General features: G+C 45.5%; 2 protein-coding genes across 5 annotated transcripts in view; one reads left to right on the top strand and one right to left on the bottom strand.

Moving 5' to 3' along the window:
- The window catches only part of ELP3 (elongator acetyltransferase complex subunit 3), a 144,351-nt gene extending 138,476 nt beyond the window's left edge, over positions 1-5,875 (bottom strand). Inside the window, exon 1 of the mRNA XM_044939729.2 lies at positions 5,762-5,875. The gene's annotated coding sequence lies outside the window, so the exon portion shown is untranslated. The remainder of the gene's footprint in view (positions 1-5,761) is intronic.
- The window catches only part of NUGGC (nuclear GTPase, germinal center associated), a 50,196-nt gene that overhangs the window by 8,444 nt on the left and 19,912 nt on the right, over positions 1-21,840 (top strand). For all 4 annotated transcript variants that reach the window (XM_025281390.3, XM_044939727.2, XM_025281391.3 and 1 more), the window contains 8 exons: positions 4,598-4,702; positions 5,715-5,823; positions 7,113-7,335; positions 7,886-8,116; positions 12,057-12,266; positions 16,411-16,586; positions 19,462-19,480; positions 19,850-19,939. In XM_025281390.3, the coding sequence (XP_025137175.1) occupies positions 4,598-4,702; positions 5,715-5,823; positions 7,113-7,335; positions 7,886-8,116; positions 12,057-12,266; positions 16,411-16,586; positions 19,462-19,480; positions 19,850-19,939 (1,163 nt within the window). The remainder of the gene's footprint in view (positions 1-4,597; positions 4,703-5,714; positions 5,824-7,112; positions 7,336-7,885; positions 8,117-12,056; positions 12,267-16,410; positions 16,587-19,461; positions 19,481-19,849; positions 19,940-21,840) is intronic.

The raw sequence follows: 21,840 nt of genomic DNA on the forward strand, positions 1-21,840 counted from the left end.
CAAAACATCCTTTGTGTTTTGAGAACTGAAGAAGAAAAATTTTCTTACCCCTAGGGATGAATTCTCTTAGCGGCAAGGGTCAGTGGGGGTAGTGCTGGTATCTGAGACATGGCTGGGCAAGCAAACTGAAGGAATTGCAACTTTAGGACCCCCTTGGGAGACGTTAGACCTGAAGGTGTGGGGCGTCCTGCTGGGAAAATCTGCGGCAGGTTCCCTCAAGGGTCTGATCAAAGCGCCTATATTGAGACGGTTGTCAAAAGCGACACCTTGTGGCAGCAAGGAGCGATAGCAGCAGAGACCACGGCAGGCTTCTTGGGACGGCCCCGCCCAGCCCTCTGCTCTTTCCTCCAATGTTGTCTAGTCCATAAATTCTGTCGGACTATTTTGTGACCCCATGGACTGTAGCCTGCTAGGCTCCTCTATCCATGGGATTTCCCAGGCAAGAATACTGGAGTGGGTTGCCACTAAATCAGTGTAATATAGTGGAAAAGGGAAAGGAGTCCTTGAACAATTACAGGGAAGATAAGAGAAATGGCCAGTTCACACCCATTCATTCTGGTTACAATTTAATATGAAACCAGTCGGGAAGATCCCCTGGAGGAGGGCATGGCAACCCACTCCAGTATTCTTGCCTGGAGAATCCCATGGACAGAGGAGCCTGGTGGGCTACAGTCTGTAGGTCACAGAGAGTTGGGCACCACTGAAGCGACTTACCATGCATGCACTACCATTAAGTGTTTTAAATCCCAGATGAACTACTTTCTCCCTTCCACCTGTTTTTTCATTTTAGATATTAAAGGCAAAGTGTAAAACCTGCTCTATCTGACTTCTCAGTGTTTGCTTTAGTTGAGAAATAAGTTTCCAAACTTTGATCAGACTAATTGCCACTCCTTACAAAGTTGAAATAAAGGCCAGGATACATGGGCTGTACTAAGACTCTTTTATGCTTGTGGCTAAGATCCTCTGCAAATGTTGTTTAAACAAGAGTTCCTGAGTTACAGGGTCAAGATCAAGGCCCTCCATCCTTTTACTCTTTCTATAAGCAGGTGTGAAAACACTCTGGAATTCCAAGACACCGTTTATAATGTGTTCTAAAGTGTTCTTCAGCAAACCACTGGCCTAGCAGCTGGAGTAGTATTTTTTTAGTAGTTAAAAATTATCTGTTTTATTTTGGTAAAACTTTTTGGTAAGTTTTCTAGGATTTCACTTGATAGATTTAATCATAACATATTTAAAACTCTTGTTTTTCTTTTTTAAGCTCTGGGATGAATAAAATAGAAGACTAATTTATAAACATCTTCCAGAATATTAAACCACAATAGATAATGATTTAAAGTAAAAAGACTGTAATTGTGCATTGTAAAACACTGGACGTGTGGTGTCCATTCTTGGCTTCTAGTTATTGCTCTGTCATTTGCTAGCTCTGCGCCCATACAACAAGTCTCTTGATTTCTCTACATCTGAAGCCATACATATTTTACATTGCTTTCCAGCTCATAAATCCCGTGATTCTGTCACCTCTTTGTTATCAATATCAAGGTTCAAAAGTTTAACCCACAGTGGATTTCCTTACTTAAGCTAAATTACTGAAGTTAGATATTGATATTTGCTTATTATAATCAAATACTTTGGGGACTTCAAAAACCTTAACTGCTTCCATTTTAAAAAAAGCTTTTGATTTTATATGGCGTATATTTGATTAAAAATGTTGTGATAGTTTCAGGTATACAACAAAGAGATTCAGTTGTGGCTATACACATGTCCTTTTCCAAATTTTTTTCCCATTTAGGTTGTTACAGAGTATTGATCAGAGTTCTCTGTACTATACAGTACGTTCTTGTTAGTTATCCATTTAAAAAAAAATTTTATTGGAGTATATTGCTTTACAATATGTGCTAGTTTCTACTGTATGGCAAAGAGAACCAGCCATCAGTTCAGTTCAGTCGCTCAGTCGTGTCCGACTCTTTGAGACCCCATAAATCGCAACACACCAGGCCTCCCTGTCCATCACCAACTCCCGGAGTTCACTCATACTCACGTCCATTGAGTCAGTGATGCCATCCAGCCATCTCATCCTCTGTCGTCCCCTTCTCCTCCTGCCCCCAGTCCCTCCCAGCATCAGAGTCTTTTCCAATGAGTCAACCTCTTCGCATGAGGTGGCCAAAGTACTGGAGTTTCAGCTTCAGCATCATTCCCTCCAAAGAAATCCCAGGGCTGATCTCCTTCAGAATGGACTGGTTGGATCTCCTTGCAGTCCAAGGGACTCTCAAGAGTCTTCTCCAACACCACAGTTCAAAAGCATCAATTTTTTGGCGCTCAGCCTTCTTCACAGTCCAACTCTTACATCCATACATGACCACAGGAAAAACCATAGCCTTGACTAGATGGACCTTTGTTGGCAAAGTAATGTCTTTGCTTTTGAATATGCTATCTAGAACCAGCCATACGGGTACTTATATCCGCTCTTTTAGGATTTCCTTCCCTTTAAGGTCATCATAGAGCATTAAGCAGAGTCCCCTGTGCTATACAATAGGTCCTTGTTTGTTATCCATTTTAAATACAGCAGTGTGTACATGTCCATCCCAAACTCCCTAGCTAGTGGCATATATTTTTCTTCTTCTCTGCTCCTTTCTCTCTAGCTCTAGCCACTGAGCCAGCAACCACTTGGTGTTTAGTTCTAAGGTAGTCCTTAAACTGAGCCAGGATAAATTCTTTGCGTGGAGCATACTTGTAAGGTTAGAATGTCTGAGATGGAAGGGTCTACGGACAAGCTCTTTCAACTCCCTGTCACTGCATGAGCAGGAGCGGGCCAAGATTCAGGCCTTGGCAGACAGCCCACCCTGCACTGCAATACTCTGGGGTGTGAGCTGGCTCCAGAACACTGAGGAATTTGCACAGGAAGATGCCAGACTGAGGCTGCCTGAGCTGTCTGGGAGACTTGGGCCTGGGGCCTCATGCGGGAGGTTGGGCCTTCTGCTCAGGTTGCCATCCTGGGTCCCTGAGTGATGCGCCCTTTCTGTGGTTCTTGAGGGAAGATGACCTCCCAGTGTCACGCTCAGTTTGGGGGCCTCATGCCCTTATATGAGCTTTGAGAGTTATGACTCTTGGGGTCAACTGTATTCCCAGGTCACCTCACGGCCATTTGCTAAGGTTTATACCACCCCCGTCAGACACGACTGAGCGACTGATCTGATCTGATCTGATACCATCCCCAGGAGCGCCGGATTCGGCCGTTTCCAATAGTCGTGACCCCAAAGACCCCCCGTACTGTCCCTTTCTCACCAGGTGAATCCTGCCAGGGGGGTGTTTTCTAAAACCCATCCAGGGACTTCTCTGGTGGTCCAGGGATTACGAATCCACCTTCCAAGGCACGGGACGTGGATTTGACTCCTGCTTGGGGAACTACGTTCCTACATGCCGTGGGGCAATTAAGACAACGTATCGCAACCACTGCGCCCGAGCACCACAACTTGAGAGAAGCCTTCGCACCACAATGACAGATCCCCCGCGCCACAGCAAGGACCCAATGCAGCCAGATGAATTCTTCTTTAAAAAAAGTTAAAATACTACATATGATTTTAATGTATATTTAACTGTGTTGCAATGGTGCTCAGTATTTCCTTATATTTCATACTTAATTATTATGGCTTAAAGAATAAATATGTAACCAAGACCCAGCACAATCCAAAAAAAAAAAAAAAAAAAACCAAACCATCTAAACACACTGTTTTGGTTTTCAGTTAAACCCTTTCCTGAGGATTATGGAGCCTCCCAGTACTTCACTTTGTAACCAATAGAAACCACTGAAGTGAATAAACCTCTGCAGGACTACAAAGATTTGCTTCTTGGCAACTTTTTTCCTTGCCTATGTAAGGAAGCAGCTACTAACATCTTTAAGGGAGGAAGGAGGAAAAAGCCTCATCCCCCAGTTTAATCTCTGAGGGACAAACACTTGGAGGGCACCCTCCACCGCTCTTGTATTCCTTCTATTTTTGTCAACTGACTCATTGTACAGATGAAGAAACTGAAGCTCGGGGAGAAGAAGGGATTTGCCTTGGTCACATGGCCCGTTCTGTTCTCTCATTCTGCTCCTGATCAATTTCCCGGGTTGCAAAGATCTCCCTGAGGCCTTTCTCCACCCCACACTGAGCCATCTCAGGCTTCCCTCTACATTTTCGGCACGTGGTGAAGAATATCCAGCCATCTTGGCTTCCCAGGATTCGCAAACAGGAACTTTTCATGTCATCTTGACTTATCTTCTGGGGAGATAGGTTGGGCTGCATTTTGGAACTAGATGCAAAGTCCTGGGACTCTGGGAATTGGAAATCAGACTGGAATGACCCAACAGGGCTGCTTCTGAAATGAGCTCACAACCAACCAGGGCTGGCAGGGATCCTTCTAGCCTCTTGGAGTTTGTGTATCGATAGAGGTCAGGCAAAAACAGTGACCTCTGAACCACACAGGGATGAGAGTGACGACCCCCCTTCACAGTCGAAAATCTGCGTATAAGTGGACTGTGTTTTTGGTCTACGGTACACCATGCCCTCAAGACCTATAATTTTATATGTAACTTTATGTAACTTCTGTTTATCTCTAGTGGATGATGATATATTTAAAGAACCAATGAGAAAAAGAAGACGATCTGATCGAGACCAGAGGTTTCGAGCATTTCCCTCTGTGGAACAAAGCGCCCTCAAGGAATGTGAGTGTCCTGAAAATGCTTTATCGCTTGTCTGATGCAGCTCTGTCCTTTCCCAGATGTGTTAACATCCTCAAAAGAAGAGAAGGGTACTTGGAGAAGCAGAAGCAGGATGGAACATCTCTGAATGATCTTGATCCCATTAAAGGAGGCCTCGGGACTTCCCTGGTGGTCCAGTGGTTAAGATTCTGAGCTCCCAGTGCAGAGGGCCCAGGTTTGATCCTTGGTCGGGGAACTAGATCCCACATACTACAACCAAGAGTCTGCATGCCGCAACTAGGACCCAATACAGCCAAATAAATAAATATTAAAAAAAAAACAGGAGGCCTCCTGGTCTCTGCAGAGATACTGTGATCTGACAGTTTATCTCTCAAGATCTGGATAGAAGGCTTGTTACAAAAATAATCTCTTCCTGATTAACACTGTGAAAATGGTTGGTTTGGTGCTTTTGTGGGTATTTATAGGATGTCCTTGCAGTTTTCTTCTATTTATGACCACAGGAGAGAAGACTGTAGAGGTGCTGTAGCCCATGGTGAAGTGGACGCTGACTTGTGTAACCTTGCGCTTCAGAGCCACCTGGCTCCTTGGGGGGCTCTCGTCATCAATGATTGCTCTCTCCCACGATCTGTGACCTCTCCCATCAGATAACTTGGTTTTTTGTTTAACTGGCTTTTCATTTCATCCCCCACCCCCACCCCGCCTTTTCTGCCGTATTAAGCAGACTCCTGCTGTGCAGACCAAGTGCTTGATCCCTGCCAGGTTTTAATGCGCTTGGTCACTCAGTCGTGTCCGACTCTTTGCGACCCCATGGACTGCAGCGCACCAGGCTCCTCTGTCCATGGGGATTCTCCAGGCAAGAAGAGTGGGTTGCCATGCCCTCCTCCAGGGGATCTTCCCAACCCAGGGGTCGAACCCAGGTCTCCTGCATGGCAGGTGGATTCTCTATTGTCTGAGTGACCAGGGACGCCTGCCAGGTATTAATACATCCCTGATAATGCATCTCTGTTGATTCCAGATGAAAAACTGGAGTCTCGGACCAGAAGAGTTTTGAGCAACACTTACCAGAAACTTATTCAGTCCGTGTTCCTGGATGATAACATCCCCAGCAGCGTCAAGTACCTCATGTGAGTCTGGTATTGGCTACCATCAGATGTTCCTTGGATGTCTTTCCTTAGGTGGTGGCAGATGCTTTTCTGCAATAATAAAAGAGAATTTCTGGTTAGGAACTAAGCAGAGAAAGCCAGAAAGTTCTGTTGCTATGGGCCATTTCTGTTAACACTGGTGGTTGCCACACCGCGCTGTCACCGTGGCTAGGGAATCTGCTAACGATTTTGAAAATGGAAAGTGAAAGTGCTTTACATTCGTACATCAAATTCCATTTAACTGTCCCAAAACGCCCAATAAAGTAGAAGCCATGATTATCACTCCACTATTTTCCTAAAATTGAGGCTCGAAGAGTCCAAGACATTGACCAAAGTCACACTGCTGATGAGTAAAAGGGGTGGAATCTAGCCCAGGCTGTGGGACTCTGAGCCTGTGCCAGCAAAGGTCCTGTCCAGCTGCCTTGAAAGATTTAAGTGGGGTCGAGGCTACATCTCCTGCCCAGGAAGACCCTCAGGGTTGCTCCTAATAACACTTCCCACCACTGTATAAAGCTCATGTCTAAGATCAAGCCTGTGTAATTTTCATGGAACATAAACAAGGAGATGTCACATCTATATAGATGTTGTAGAGTTTGTGTAGAATCATCATTTCTTCTTCTTGTGTGCTCAGTCTTGTCCTTCTCTTTGCGACCCCATGGGCTGTAGCCCACCAGGCTCCTCTGTCCATGGGATATCCCAAGCAAGAATCCTGGAGTGGGTTGCCATTTTCAACTCCAGGGGATCTTCCCGACCCAGGGATTGAACCTATGTCTCTTGCCTCTCTCGCATTGGCAGGCAGATTTTTTACTACTGTGCTACCTGGAAGAATATTTTTGCATATTCTTTTTTAAATAAAAGATTTTTTTCTGTGCTAAGTCTTGGTTGCAGCACATGGGCCCCTGGCTGTGGCACGCACGCTTCTCTAGTTGCAGCACGTAAGTTTCTCTAGTTGTGGCACATGGGCTCAGTGGCCCCGGAGCATGTGGTTGGTTCCCCGACCAGACCAGGGATCCAGCCCACACCCCCTGCATTGGTAGGCAGATTCTTCACCACCCAATTAGGGAAATCCCTTTTTGCATAATCTCATTTGATCCTGACAACTCTGTATAGTAAACAGGGCTGAATATTCTCCTTTGACCAAAGAGACTGCAGAGAGGACTCAGAAAGATGGGGTGACTTGACCAGGATTGGAGATTAGTTGCTGTATGTTCTGACATTCTCCCAACCTTGCTTTGATGACCTTGACAATGAGCGTTTTAAAACTGATATAGAAACAGGCTTCTTGCCTTGATTGAAAAACCATCATTGGACCCCATCTACATTGGATTATTCGGAAGCACTGGGGCTGGGAAGAGCTCCCTGATCAATGCCATCATCCGGCAAGCCATGTTCCTACCTGTGTCTGGAGAAAGTATATGTACGTCATGTATCGTTCAAGTGAGCTCGGGCTGCTGTGAGCAGTATGAGGCCAAAATCCACCTTCTCTCCGACCAGGTAAGAGCTGCCTCCCTCCTTCCTTCCTTCCTTCCTTCTCCTCTCCCTGTTATCTTCTCTCTCTTCCTCCTTTCTCCCTCCTTCTTCCTCCCCTTCCTTCCTTCACTTCCTCTCTCTTTTTCTCCCTCCTTCCTTCCTTCCCATTCTCCCTATTTTCCTCTCTCTCCATCCTTTCTTCTTCCTTCCTGCTCTGTCTTCCCTCTTCCTTTTCTTTCTTTCCTTCTCTCTTACAGATTCACATTATATTCCTTGTCAACATAGCTCACATCTTTGTTAAACGAAAAGAACATAAGCCATACACAACGAGAAAGTCCAAAAGAACGAGATGGGGGCTCTAGCTTGGGTGCTGCCTCGGCTGGTTATGGGACTTTGGGTTCCTGTTTCCTCATTGACCATACAAGTGGGTTGGGTTAGATGATACCTGCCTGGATTAGATGATCTTAGATTTCCTGGAGCCCTGTGCCCCCCACAGGCTCACTGGACTTTGTCAATGTCTGCTGAATCCATGTCATGGCTGTGGGGTGGGCTTGGCCCCCCTCTGTCTCAGCAGGAGTGGAAGGAGGAGCTGAAGAACCTGACAACTCTCCTGCACAGGACGGAGGGGCCGGGCGGAGAAGAGGAGGATGCGTGGGACAGGGGCGATGCAGCGGAGGAAGCTGTTTGGAAGCTGCAAATGTTTTATGGAAACGGAGCAGAAGGAAAGAGCTATGAGGAGTTATTAAGGGCCAAGCCCAGAGGAAAGATTCCCACCTCCAGAGTCATCTCCCTCAAGGCAGAAGAGGTAGCTTCAAGATGTTTCTCTTGTTGTTATCTCGAGCCTCAAGGGTAACCATTGAATCCGTTTGGGGGATTGGTGCAAGGCACAAGGTTCTCTCTCTCTCTCTTTTTATTTTAATTTATTTCCTTATTTTTGGCTGTGCTGAGTCTTCGCTGCTGTGGGGCTTTTCTCCAGTTGTGGCAGGCGGGGGCCACTCTTTCCCAGATCAGGGACTGAACGCATAGCCCCTGCAGTGGCAGGTGGCTCTTTATCACCGAGCCACCAAGGACACCCCCCACCTGCGCTTTTTAAAAACATTTTTATTTACTTTTTTATTTGGCTGTGCTGGGTTTTCGTTGCAGCACACAGGATCTTTGATCTTCAGCACTGCAGGTGGGATCTTTAGTTGCAGCAGGTGGGATCTAGTTCCCTGCCAGGGATTAAACTCAGGCTCCCTGCCCTGGGAGTGCAGGGTCTTAGCAACAGGACCAGCAGGGAAGTCCCAAGGCACAATGTTTTACTAGAAATAAGTTGGTACCAAAATCAGAAGTAGCCATGATTTTTAGTTTGCAGTCAAACGGGAATTGCTCATGTCTGAGGGGGGAGCTTTTGTGCACAGAAAAGACTGTTTATAGTTACTCAAGGATTAATTAAGGATGTGTTTTGCAGCAAATAATTAAAAAAAAAAACACCCAAGTTTATAACAGCTTAAACAAATTGGGATTTATCCACTTTCTCACATAAGAAGTCTGGGGGCAGCTGGGTTTGTGGGTTGGTTCAGAGGCTCAACAACATCAAGATCAACAGACCCCTGGTCGCCTGACCTTCTACATCCTGTCGCCTCATTGTCACACAATGGCTACTGAAGCGCTGACCCTCGCAGCTAGCTCCATGGAAGGGACAAATGGCTAAACAGGGTACCAACCACGTCTCCTCTTTTATTGGAAGTAAATGCTTTCCTAGAAACACACCCAGCAAATTTCCATGTAGATTTTCTTGGTCAGTACTGAGCCACGTGGGTTTTCTGAGCTGAAAGGGAGTCTCAGGAAACCAGAAGCCGACTTGTGGCTGGCTGAGACCAGTGTCAATCCACTGCCTTCCCAAATATACAGTCAGGATGCTGGGGGCATGGCTGAAGGGCAGGGTGGATATTAGGTAAGCAACTAGTAGAACCAGGCTCTCCTTTTATGATCAATATTTTTTTTTAATTAAAATTCAATTTTAAATTAAACCAAAATACATATGGAACTAATATGCAATTTACTTACGTTGCATACTAAAAAAACCTAGTTTTTCTTGCATCTTAAAATTCACCTTTAAAATATTGTTATTCTATTTGTAAATCTGGTGCTTTTAATATAAAGTAAGAACAATTACTTACACCAGTTCTAAAACTTAATGTCCAAATATCTCCTAAGCTTAATATAGAAAAGCCTCCTTTAAAAGTTAATACTACTTACACAATTAATCAACATTCCTTAGACTTAAGAGTTCAAATTTAGCATATTTGTTTCTCTCAAAAAATTTGAACTACTTCACCAGGCATACTTAGAAGTCAAATGAATTAAACCTTTCAAGGCACTTAGCTCTTATATATCTAGAAAATCAAAGAAATGTAGTAGCCCCCTTTCTTATGTTTAAATGGATAGTCACTCAGTCATGTCCAACTCTTTGTGGCCCCATGGATAATAGTCTGCCAGGCTCCACTGTCCATGGGATTCTCCAGGGAAGAATACTGGAGTGGTTGCCATTCCCTTCTGCAGGGGATCTTCCCAACCCAGGGAGGGATCAAACCCAGGTCTCCTGCATTGCAGGCCATGCTTTACCTTCTGAGCCACCAGGGAAGCCCGTAATTAAAACTACTTAATGGGTAAGCAGCAAGGTCCTCCTGTACAGCACAGGGAACTATATTCAATATTGTGTAATAAGCCACAATGGAAAAGAATACGGTAAACAGTATACATATGTATGACTGAGTCACTAGTAGAAACCAAACACAGCACTGTAAACCAACTATACTTCAATAAAATTTAAAAAGGACAACCCCCCAACATTAATTATCTTCCTAATATCCAAAATACAGACAGAGCATGTCCAAAGAAACACAATGACGACAAAACTGGTTACTTTATCTGAATACATACAACTTACACCAAGGTGTCAAGGTAATATTCATTTCCTCACTTACTCTGCACTTAGAAATATTTCTTCCCAGCATGAGGACTTTACCCATTTGAAACAAGACGAATGGAATCAGCATCTCCAGGAGTGAGGGCACAAATTCAGACTTTGGGGCATGGATTCTAGACAGGGGAGCGGGAATCTGAGTTTACTTCCTAGAATGGTTTGTCTCCACTAGTTTATTGAGTGGTACGTGCCGGCTAAGTTGCTTCAGTCGTGTCTGACTCTTTGCCACCCCATGGACTAGGTAGCCCATCAGGCTCTTCTGTCCATGGGATTTTCCAGGCAAGAACACTGGAGTGGGTTGCCATTCCCTCCTCCAGGGGATCTGCCCAACCCAGGGATTGAACCCACGTCTCTTATGTCTCTTGCATTGGTAGGCAGGTTCTTTACCACCGTCAGCACCTGGGAAGCCCCATTTATTGACTGGAGCCCTCTTCTTAGAGAAAGCCCATGCTGTTTTGAGCCCAGTGCTTTTTCTCTTTTGTTGCCCTTATCCTAGCTTGTTTATTTTTTAAATCAAACTATCTTAAAGAACTTTTATCATCTCTTCTTTCACAATTTCGTATTCTTTGATTAGCACTGCTATCTTTTAAACACATTTTTGTGGATGTGGGCCATTTTTAAAGTCTTTATTGCATATGTTACAATATATTTTCTGATTTTTGTTTTTTTGACTATGCGGCATGTGGGACCATAGCTCCCTGACCAGAAATTGAATCCATGGCCCCTGCATTGGAAGACAAAGTCTTAAACACTAGACGGTGTACCAGGGAAGTCCCTTGATGATATCTCTTATTTCCTACCCAGATAGCAATACATTCTCTGATTTGATCTCAGCTCTCTTAAGAATTTCTCTTTCTTTCAGGGCCATTCTGTAGACACTTATTAACAGTGACTGCACCACGTCCCAAATCTTCTGTCCTCTGAATTATCCCAGTAGAGATTTGCTGCTGCGCAGAGTTGCCGGCATGAATGTGTTTAGGGAAAAACAATAGGCTGAGAGTGATTCTTCATCTCACTTACCATCGTTAAAATAGCATGGAAATGCCGGTCTGTCCATATATTCTTTTGAACTTGGAAGAAAAAATTTTTAAAACCTTTTGAAGATCAACTTCAGACCAATTTTCAACTTAGAAAATTTGGCACCATTTCATGATCAATTTTCCACAGTCAGGGCTTTCTGGTCATAGAAACGTTCACATTAGTTCAAAAATCCTCTTTCTCTCTCACACAAATTTAGAATATTGCAGATGATTCCTATTGATTTTAGAACTGGGATGGAATTTAGAAGATAAAATCATCACCCAGTGAAGCTGTAACTCTCCTCAAGTCCTGTTCTCACTGCTTTTGTTTTCTCCATCTGTCAGTGTTAATCGCTCATTTGTGCCCCACTTTTTGCGACCCCATGGACTGTAGCTCGCCAGGCCCCTCTGTCCATGGGATTCTCCAGGCAAGAATATTGGAGTGGGTTGTCATCTCCTTCTCCAAGGGATCTTCCTAACCCAGGGATAGAACCTGGATTTTCTGCATTGCAGGCAGATTCTTTGCCATCTGAGCCAGCAGGGAAGCCCATAGGAGCCTGAACTTCCTGATCTCCCAGTGTTCTTTGTAGTTCTGAGTCTAGACCCTTCCAAGCAGGACCTCAGGCCTCCTGGGGCCTGTCGCCCAGTACTGCATCTCACATGACTCAGTGGACCGCTGCTGAACCCAAGTCATAGCCCACCTAGGGCAGAGGTGCTGGAGACTGTCTCGTGTACCTGACCTTGTCCTTCTTCCTCAGGCAGGGGAGCTGTCTGTCAAGCTGGACCCCTACATCCGGACCCAGAGGAGAGACTGGGATGGAGGATCCGCTGAGACACACATCTGGCCCTTGATCAAACTGGTGGAAGTGACCCTTCCCAAGTCAGAGCTGATTCCAGAAGGGGTTGTGCTGGTGGACATTCCAGGCACAGGCGACTTCAATAGCAAGAGGGATGAGATGTGGAAAAAGGTGATTCTCTTCCACAGGGCTTCATTCCCTCTCTCTCCATCCCCAACGTTCTCTGTAAAGCAGCAAAGAATGTTCCACTTTCCGCTTAATGGATTTTATGAGCTCGATAGAGTTAAATTCTCCCATGTTCTAAGCCTCAGGGCAATGGTAGGATATTGGTGGCAAGAGACATCGGGGAGGGAGGAATCACGAGATAGGCCTGGGAGCTGGAACTGGAATTGCGGTACATGAGAAGGACCAGCAACAGAGGGGCCCGAAAGTAAGCAGAGGAGACAAGGTCAGAGTGAGACAGGGAGGGCAACATTTGGGTACAAAGCAGAGAAGCCAATAGCCACCCACCAAGGAACCAGAACGCTGCTCCTGGGTTTGGTTGTAAGGAACTGTTGGTAAGTTGCTAAGTCATACTGGACTTTTTGTGACCTGTGGACTGTAGCCCACCAGGCTCCTCTGTTAGGGGATTTCCCAGGCAAGAATACTGGAGCCGGTTGCCATTTCCTCCTCCAGGGGATCTTCCCAACCCAGGGATTGAATGCACATCTCCTGCATTGGCAGGCAGATTCTTTACCACTGAGCCACCTGGGAAGTCCTTGGGGAAGGTGGGATGGGCTTTAATACCATGCTTCCTGGGGAAGCTCCAAGAGGGTGAGTGACAGAGAAAGAAAGGCAGAAGGAGCTCAGGTGTGCAGGATTGTGGGGGGAACATGGGGCACAGGACAGAGCTGGAAGGGGCTGGGAGGGTCAGGAGAGGCCCATGAGTCATCATCAGCGCAGAGGCTGCCAAAAACCTCTCTGCTGGACTGCTGCTTCCCTGGTGTACGTAGACTTTAAAGTCCGCAGATTTGTGCTAAATGAATGACTATGGGCCAGGGGAGCTTTGCAACTGTGGTTTTCCATAAAGATCAGGATGGCAGCTTACAGATAAGCAGCCTGTGCCCTGATTTTACAGTTAAGAAAATGAAGGCCCAGAGATGGGAAGTCCTTTGCCCAGAACCACACAGCTACTGAGTGGCAGAATTTAAACCTGAGAGCAGATTCCTGTCTTCTCAGCTGTGGCTCTGTCTCTCAACCTCCAGAAAGTCCCCTAACAATTCTTTTTTTAAAATTATTTTTGGCTGCGCTGGGTCTTTGCTGTTGTGTGCAGGCTTTCTCTAGTAGTGGTGAGCAGGGGCTAGTCGCTCGTTGCAGCGTGTGGGCTTCTCACTCACTGGCTTCTCTTGTTGCAGAGCATGGGCTTTCAGTAGCTGCCCAAGCTTCAGTAAGGCTTCATGCATGGGCTTCAGTAGCTGCAACACACAGCCTCGTTAGCTGTGGACCCTAGAGGGGGCAGGCTTCAGTAGTGGTGGTGCGTGGGCTTAGTTGCTCCGTGGTGTGTGGGATCTTCCTGGATCCGCGATGGAACCCATGTCTCCTGTACTGGCAGGCGGATTCTTTAGCACTGAGCCACCTGGGAAGCTTCCCTAACAGTTCTTTAAGGTGGAGGCAGTCTCCCAGTGTCCTTCATCCTTGGTGGCCTGCTCAGGCCTGGCTGGGAGAGCCTTTGTTTCTGCAGGGTTTCAGGTCTCGGGGTGGAATCCGCCACCTCCTCGAATTCCAGGCCAGCGTGGGGAGTGACAGCCTCGGGGGGTGGCCGGCCTCTGGCACAGGATGGACCTGTGGCTGCTGCCAGTTCAGACACATTGGGCAGCTTATCAAAGGCCGCTCAGAACGGAGGAGCCAGCAGAGCTGGCTCAGAACCTGGGCTCTGAGGAGGTTGGGCTGAAGCGAGGCGATGGTTCCCAGCCTGCTCTGTTTGGCAACAGCTCCCCCACATTCTTGTGGTTTTTGTGATATCCTCTCTGGAGAAGTTACTAGACTCCCCTCCATCCAGGGAGAACAGAATACAACCCCCCTCCCCTACCCCTCCAGCTGCCAGCGGTGCCCTCCCTAAACTAAAACCTTTAACTCAAATTCCCCCGTGCTGCCACCTGGCCTCTCAGAGGCCCATTCTCATTGCAAGGAGGGAGGTGGGTGGGGACGGCAGGGGCCATTCCACCCCTCCTGGTTCCAGAGGCTCTTGTCTTATAGATTGGCCTTTTCTGGCAGGGCCTGAAATTTAACCACTGCAACTTTTATGATCGAGGTCCTCTTTTGTTTGGCTTCCCTGGTGGCTCAGATGGTAAAGAATCTGCCTGCAATGCAGGAGACCTGGGTTAGATCCCTGGGTTGGGAAGATCCCCTGGAGAAGGAAATAGCAACCCACTTCTGTACTCTTGCTTGGGAAATCCCATGTACAGAGGAGCCTGGAGCGTTATATAGTCCATGGGGTTGCAGAGAATTGGACACGACCGAGCGATTAAACAACAATAACAGCAATTTACTGGGACCAGGGGGATGTAAGGTAAAAGAGACCCTGCCCTGGAGGAGGAGCGGGCAGGTTTCATCTTCCACAACTGATAGAATTGTTTGAAGCTTCCCTACATTGGTTATAATTTGGGAAGTGGGAGGGAGAGATGGGTTTTATTTTCCTGCCTGAATTTGAGTCCATCCATGTAGGGGAGGAGGTTCAGGACCCAGATTTGTGTGCCCTTATGTCAATCCTTTGCCTCGTGGGTTCTACCTTTTCCATAAAATAATGAAGTCTGTTTGACTCTTGAGATGGTTGCTTTCAAAACAATGATCCATGAAGCCAAGAGGTTCATGGGCAGAGGACGAGGGGTGCAGAGAAGATGGGGGCTCCAAACCCTCCACCTCAAATTCAACTAAAGCTGTTCCACTTTAAAAAATCAAGTTGGACCATTGGAGTTCTTCCTAAGATTTCATTTGGAAAAGGGATCCACTGCTAAAAATAAGTTTGAACCCCCCTGCTCTACACCATGGTTTCTTAGCCCCAGCTCTTCTGACTTAGGGGTGGAGAGGGCAGAGAAATTCTTTGCTGTAGGGGCCCAACCTAGGCATTATGGGATGTTTACAGCATCTGTGGCCTCTGCCCACTAGCGTCCCCTCCAGTCTGAACAGTTAGAAATGTCTCCGGGCGTTGTCAAAGGTCCACCAATTAAGAACCAGTGGCACAGAGCAAATAATGATTTAGTTAGCAACTCACAAACATGTCACACCGTTATGTGCAAAGTGCTATTCTGAGGAACCATAAAACAAATTCAATCCTGGAGTTGGACCAGTTTTCCATTTATATGGAGAGATAAGATGGGTAAAACAATACAGTCAGAGAAATGTCACAATTGCTTGTCACATAAAAGTTGTATATTTGATAAAGCGATACGTATGCTATCAAATCATTAAGTTACAATTTCATGTTCAATTCAATCATATGGGTTTTTTGCTCCCTGCTGCCACCTTGTGGTCATGCACTGCATACGCAGGGCAAGCCAGACATCAAAATAATGCTTGGCAGTGACAGCTTTGGAATAAATGCATGACCAGGACTAGTTCCAGAAAAAAAAAGACTTCTCCCTAGAGGACGGCTTAGTAAATCAAGCTAGTGAGGGATCTGGGACTGAAGGTCTGATTTCTTGAATTCTATCAATGACTAATGCCACAAACATCTATGAAGCTTCTAGTTTGGGCAAGGTGCTGTGTTTGAGGTGCTACAGATTCCAAGCTGAATGATGTGGCCCCTTCCCATCTGGCACCTCGCAGTCTGGCTGGGGAGCTGGGGAGGGGTGCAGAGTGCCAACCTTGTACAGTATAGTAGCTGTACAGTAGCTCTGCCTGAGAAGCACCAGGGCAGGTAAGTACAGGTGCTATGGGATGCAGAGATGGGGTGACCAACCTAGCCTCAGGTGGCCCTTGGTGATCTCAGAGGGCAAACGGAGGTCAAGCAGAGGTTGTGGCAAGAGCAAAGACCCCAAGATAGATGCGCAACTTACACCCACGGATGCGCAAGAAGCTCATGTGGCTGCTGCATAGAGAGTCTATGGGCGGGGGTTGGTGAGAGATGGGGCTGGACAGAGAGCTGGGGCAGAGCACAGAGGATGGACATGACACTAAGGAAACATGTCCAATATTCTTTTCTGGAGACTCCCATGGACAGAGAAGCCTGGCAGGCTACAGTCCATGGGGTCACAAAGAGTTGGACAACTGAGCGACTAACATGCTACAACCGAGGCACCATGTATGCTCCTAAACACGCTGTGGTCATGTTTCACAGACCATCGATAAGTGCTCCGTGATCTGGGTGATCAGTGACATCGAAAGGATTTCTGGAGGGAGAGCCCACGAGGACCTTCTGAATGAGAGCATGAAGGCCTGCCAAAGAGGGTTCTGCAGGGACCTGGCCCTGGTGGTCACCAAGAGCGACAAGCTCCACCTGCCGGAATATCTGAGGTACTGCTCTGGGCGTGCAGGGACGCGGGCTTCCCTCTGTGGGTCCCAGGTGCCGTAACTACTGTAACGGCAGAGCTTTGACTCATGGGCACTGTGGACTCAGGCAAGTGACCACTGGTGATGAAAGAGATGCCTGGGTGACTTCTGGGCCATCAGGTAGGTTGTCTTGAGAATCTTCCAGAGCAGCTGCTTAACGCCCAAGAGGCTGAATTCTGCACAGCTCTAGGGGCGCCACTCATGAGTCTGAGATGCAAACAGCAGCTCCTGGTGCTTCACAGTGTAATGGACCTCCCTGCCCCCACGGATATGGGAAGCGTAGATGCCCCACAGCTAGGAGACACTTCCTATAACAGTCTGGGTGGTGCAGCTTTGAATTGTTAGATTCTGTTTCAGATTTATTTAGGCCACCACAGCATTGAGTTTCCTGTGTTAGATAGGTTTTCATGAGTTATGTATTTTATACATAGTGCATATATATATGTGATTCACAATCTCCCTATTCATCCCACTTCCTCCTTCCCTGCTTAAAGTCCAGACATTTGTTCTCTATGTCTGTGTCTATTTCTGCTTTGCAAATAGGTTCATCAGTACCATTTTTCTATTTGTTTTTCTCTGTCTGACTTGCTTCACACTCTGTATGATGCTCTCTAAACTGTCCATCAGCAGAGGTCTGCATCTTGACTGGGATAGGGGTGGGGGCACAGAATCCCACCTACAACGAAATGACAAGAAATTAAGATCACATCAGATCAGTCGCTCAGTCGTGTCCAACTCTTTGCAACCCCATGAATCACAGCACACCAGGCCTCCCTATCCATCACCAACTCCCAGAGTTCACTCAGACTCAACGTCCATTGAGTCAGTGATGCCATCCAGCCATCTCATCTTCTGCTGTCCCCTTCTCCTCCTGCCCCCAATCCCTCCCAGCATCAGAGTCTTTTCCAATGAGTCAACTCTTCACATGAGGTGGCCAAAGTACTGGAGCTTCAGCTTCAGCATCATTCCCTCCAAAGAAATCCCAGGGCTGATCTCCTTCAGAATGGACTGGTTGGATCTCCTTGCAGTCCAAGGGACTCTCAAGAGTCTTCTCCAACACCACAGTTCAAAAGTATCAATTCTTCGGTGCTCAGCCTTCTTCATGGTCCAACTCTCACATCCATACATGACCACAGGAAAAACCATAGCCTTGACTACACGAACCTTTGTTGGCAAAGTAATGTCTCTGCTTTTCAATATGCTATCTAGGTTGGTCATAACTTTCCTTCCAAGGAGTAAGCATCTTTTAATTTCATGGCTGCAGTCACCATCTGTAGTGATTTTGGAGCCCAGAATAAAGTCTGACACTGTTTCCACTGTTTCCCCCATCTATTTCCCATGAAGTAGTGGGACCGGATGCCATGATCTTCGTTTTCTGAATGTTGAGCTTTAAGCTAACTTTTTCACTCTCCACTTTCACTTTCATCAAGAGGCTTTTTAGTTCCTCTTCACTTTCTGCCATAAGGGTGGTGTCATCTGCATATCTGAGGTTCTTGATATTTCTCCCGGCAATCTTGATTCCAGCTTGTGTTTCTTCCAGTCCAGCGTTTCTCATGATGTACTCTGCATATAAGTTAAATAAACAGGATGACAATATACAGCCTTGACGAACTCCTTTTCCTATTTGGAACCAGTCTGTTGTTCCATGTCCAGTTCTAACTGTTGCTTCCTGACCTGCATACAAATTTCTCAAGAGGCAGATCAGGTGTTCTGGTATTCCCATCTCTTGAAGAATTTTCCACAGTTTATGGTGATCCACACAGTCAAAGGCTTTGGCATAGTCAATAAAGCAGAAATAGATGTTTTTCTGGAACTCTCTTGCTTTTTCCATGATCCAGCAGATGTTGGCAATTTGATCTCTGGTTCCTCTGCCTTTTCTAAAACCCGCTTGAACATCAGGAAGTTCACAGTTCACATATTGCTGAATCTCCTGGCTTGGAGAATTTTGAGCATTACTTTACTAGCGTGTGAGATGAGTGCAATTGTGTGGTAGTTTGAGCATTCTTTGGCATTGCCTTTCTTTGGGATTGGAATGAAAACTGACCTTTTCCAGTCCTGTGGCCACTGCTGAGTTTTCCAAATTTGCTGGCATATTGAGTGCAGCACTTTCACAGCATCATCTTTCAGGATTTGGAATAGCTCCACTGGAATTCCATCACCTCCACTAGCTTTGTTCGTAGTGATGCTGTCTAAGGCCCACTTGACTTCACATTCCAGGATGTCTGGCTCTAGGTGAGTGATCACACCATCGTGATTATCTGGGTCATGAAGATCTTTTTTGTACAGTTCTTCTGTGTATTCTTGCCATCTCTTCTTAATATCTTCTGCTTCTGTTAGGTCCATACCATTTCTGTCCTTTATCGAGCTCATCTTTGCATGAAATGTTCCTTTGGTGTCTCTGATTTTCTTGAAGAGATCCCTAGTCTTTCCCATTCTGTTGTTTTCCTCTATTTCTTTGCATTGATCGCTGAAGAAGGCTTTCTTATCTCTTCTTGCTATTCTTTGGAACTCTGCATTCAGATGCTTCTATCTTTCCTTTTCTCCTTTGCTTTTCGCTTCTCTTCTTTTCACAGCTACTTGTAAGGCCTCCCCAGACAGCCATTTTGCTTTTTTGCATTTCTTTTCTATGGGAATGGTCTTGATCCCTGTCTCCTGGACAATGTCACAAACCTCATTCCATAGAAATTAAGATACTATTATCAAATGGACCCTGGAGGTGGGCCAGAGCCTTTAGGCTGAAGAAAGAGCTTAGGGAGAGCAACAAAGGCGTGCTTTCAGGGGAAGTCAAGACTGCTGTGATACATCATGAGATAAGTAATTATTCCATTTTTCATTTCAGGGAAAGAAAAGTGGGAAATGTAAGTATGGACTAATTGTTTTCTTTTTTAAAGCTCGATTGAGAGATAGTTGATAGACCAAAGTTCGGACTAGTTATTTTTAAATAATACTTTTTATGACTTGGAGAAGGAAATGGCAACCCACTCCAGCACTCTTGCCTCAAAAATGCCACGGACTGAGGAGCCTAGTAAGCTACAGTCCACGGGGTCGCAAAGAGTCAGACAGGACTGAGCGACTTCACTTTTTATGACTAGTGTTACATGATTTGAACACCTGCACACCTGTCTGGGTTAAATGAAGAGCAGCCCCCTAAATGTTCATCTTATCCCTTTATTACTCTTGATAACCCTGCATTCTTGGCCATGCTGTTATTTCTTCTTATAATCCAGGAAGCTATTCAAAGTCAGCGAGAAGCTGTTTTAGAAAGAAATGAAATGATAAAGCTACAGAGGAATAAAATTCTCAAGGATAAACTCAAGGTGAGTGAACAGATTCTGCTATGCATTTTTCTGCTTTTCAACCACTCAGACTTTTGAGACACAAGTGCCTGTTTGGGCAAAAGCTTTAAAGTAGACGATATGTCCTATTGATTAATTACTTTGTAACCTTAGGCAAATTACTGTACCTGTCTGAGCCTCCATTTTCTCATCTATAAAGCTGGGAAATAATAATATCTACTGCCCGTGATTGTTGGAAGAATTTAATGAGTATATAGTTTACTGAGAACCATGAGCAGATAAAATCAGGGAGTACCATTCAGGTTGAAGTGTGCTTGGCTAGAGGGATGCAGAGGGGCTCTGGGAACTCAGAGGAAGGATCCTCAGTCATGCTGGCAGTTGGGTAGGTGGTGCTGAGAAGTTCAGGGAAAACTCCTCAGCCTCTTGAGCAGAATTTTAAAGAACCAGTAGTCTTGGGTGAGGAGAAGTAGTAGGAGAAAGGGCATTTGAGACAGAAGGAAGAACATGATTGAAAAAAATCTGCTATGCTGGGTGAACTACAGGCAAATAGGTTTGAACAGCTAAGCAAAAGCCATACGCTGTGTTGGGATATAAGGTCTGAGCTCTGTTTTTCAAGTTTGAGTAATTGGTCTGTGGGAATCTTGGTGTTCCTCAAGTTATTTTTATTATTCTGTTACTAAAATAGTTGCAAACATAAAACTCCTTCCTGTAATAGTCTTATGCAACCTTAAACCTGAAACCAACTTGAAGATAAAATATAAAGAAAACAACCTCAATGTTAGATGTGATAGGTGAGGTGGCTTTGCTGAAACTCAATCTCCAGGGCTGGGTTTAATAGGAAAAGCATATGGCCTTGCGGCCAGTTCTATAGTTAACTGCTTTCTGTATTTTGACTTCAATTATTGTGATGCAGAAAATGTCTGGTGTACAATGTGGAATTGAAAGTTGCAAAGCTTTTGTTTCTAATTCAGAATAATCAGACCTCATACATAAGCCAAGGTCTTCTACCAGGCAATTTTTGAATGCTGATTTTAATGAGGCAGTAACTCAGAAGAGCTGTTCTTGTTCTCATTAATTGTGGAGGACATAATTATATTGTTTCTGGAAGTAGAAACATAAAATATTGGGTTGGCCAAAAAGTTCGTTTGGGTTTTCGTACCATCTTATGGAAAAACCTGAACGAACTTTTTGGCCAACCCAATACCTCAATTTACAATTCATGATTATATATTTACTGCTAATAAATGTGGCAAACTGGTGTGTATGAGATAGGGTCTGTGCAAAAATGTCAGCTTGCAGGATGCCTATGGTTCTGACTCTTAATTGCACAAGTTCTTTGAGTTTACACACCTATCCCTCTGATGGCTACCTAACACCTTCATTCTCCAGCCACCTTTTTTTCAGTTTGAATTGCTGTGAAACCTTTACTTGTCCTGCAGGCCTTCATTTGGAGCATATTTAATTTAGCCATGGAAAAAATGAGGCAGAATTTGATTATATAGCCATTCATAGAAATGTGTATGCTTATTTTTTTAATTACAAAAATGAAAATTAAGAAAAAATATTAATGGAAAAGACAGACTCCTGGGACTACATTTTTTGATCTCAATTTGGAAATATTTTAGAAAAGTGATTTTCTCAGTAGTATGGAGAACATGTGTGTGCTAAGTCACTCAGTCGTGTCCGACTCTCTGCGACCCTATGGACCATAGCCTGCCAGGCTCCTCTGTCTATGGGATTCTCCAGCCAAGAATACTGGAGTGGGTAGCCATCCCCTTCCCCAGGAGATCTTCCCAACCTAGGGATTGAACCCATGCCTCTTACATTTCCTGCATTGGCAGGCGGGTTCTTTACCGCTACTGCCTCCTGGGAAGCCCAGTATGGAGAATGGATAGTGGGAAGAGGGGCTGGTGAAGACTGGA

The sequence above is a fragment of the Bubalus bubalis genome, chromosome 3 (genome assembly GCF_019923935.1).
Source record: "Bubalus bubalis isolate 160015118507 breed Murrah chromosome 3, NDDB_SH_1, whole genome shotgun sequence".
In the NCBI taxonomy this organism is placed as follows: Eukaryota; Metazoa; Chordata; class Mammalia; order Artiodactyla; family Bovidae; genus Bubalus; species Bubalus bubalis.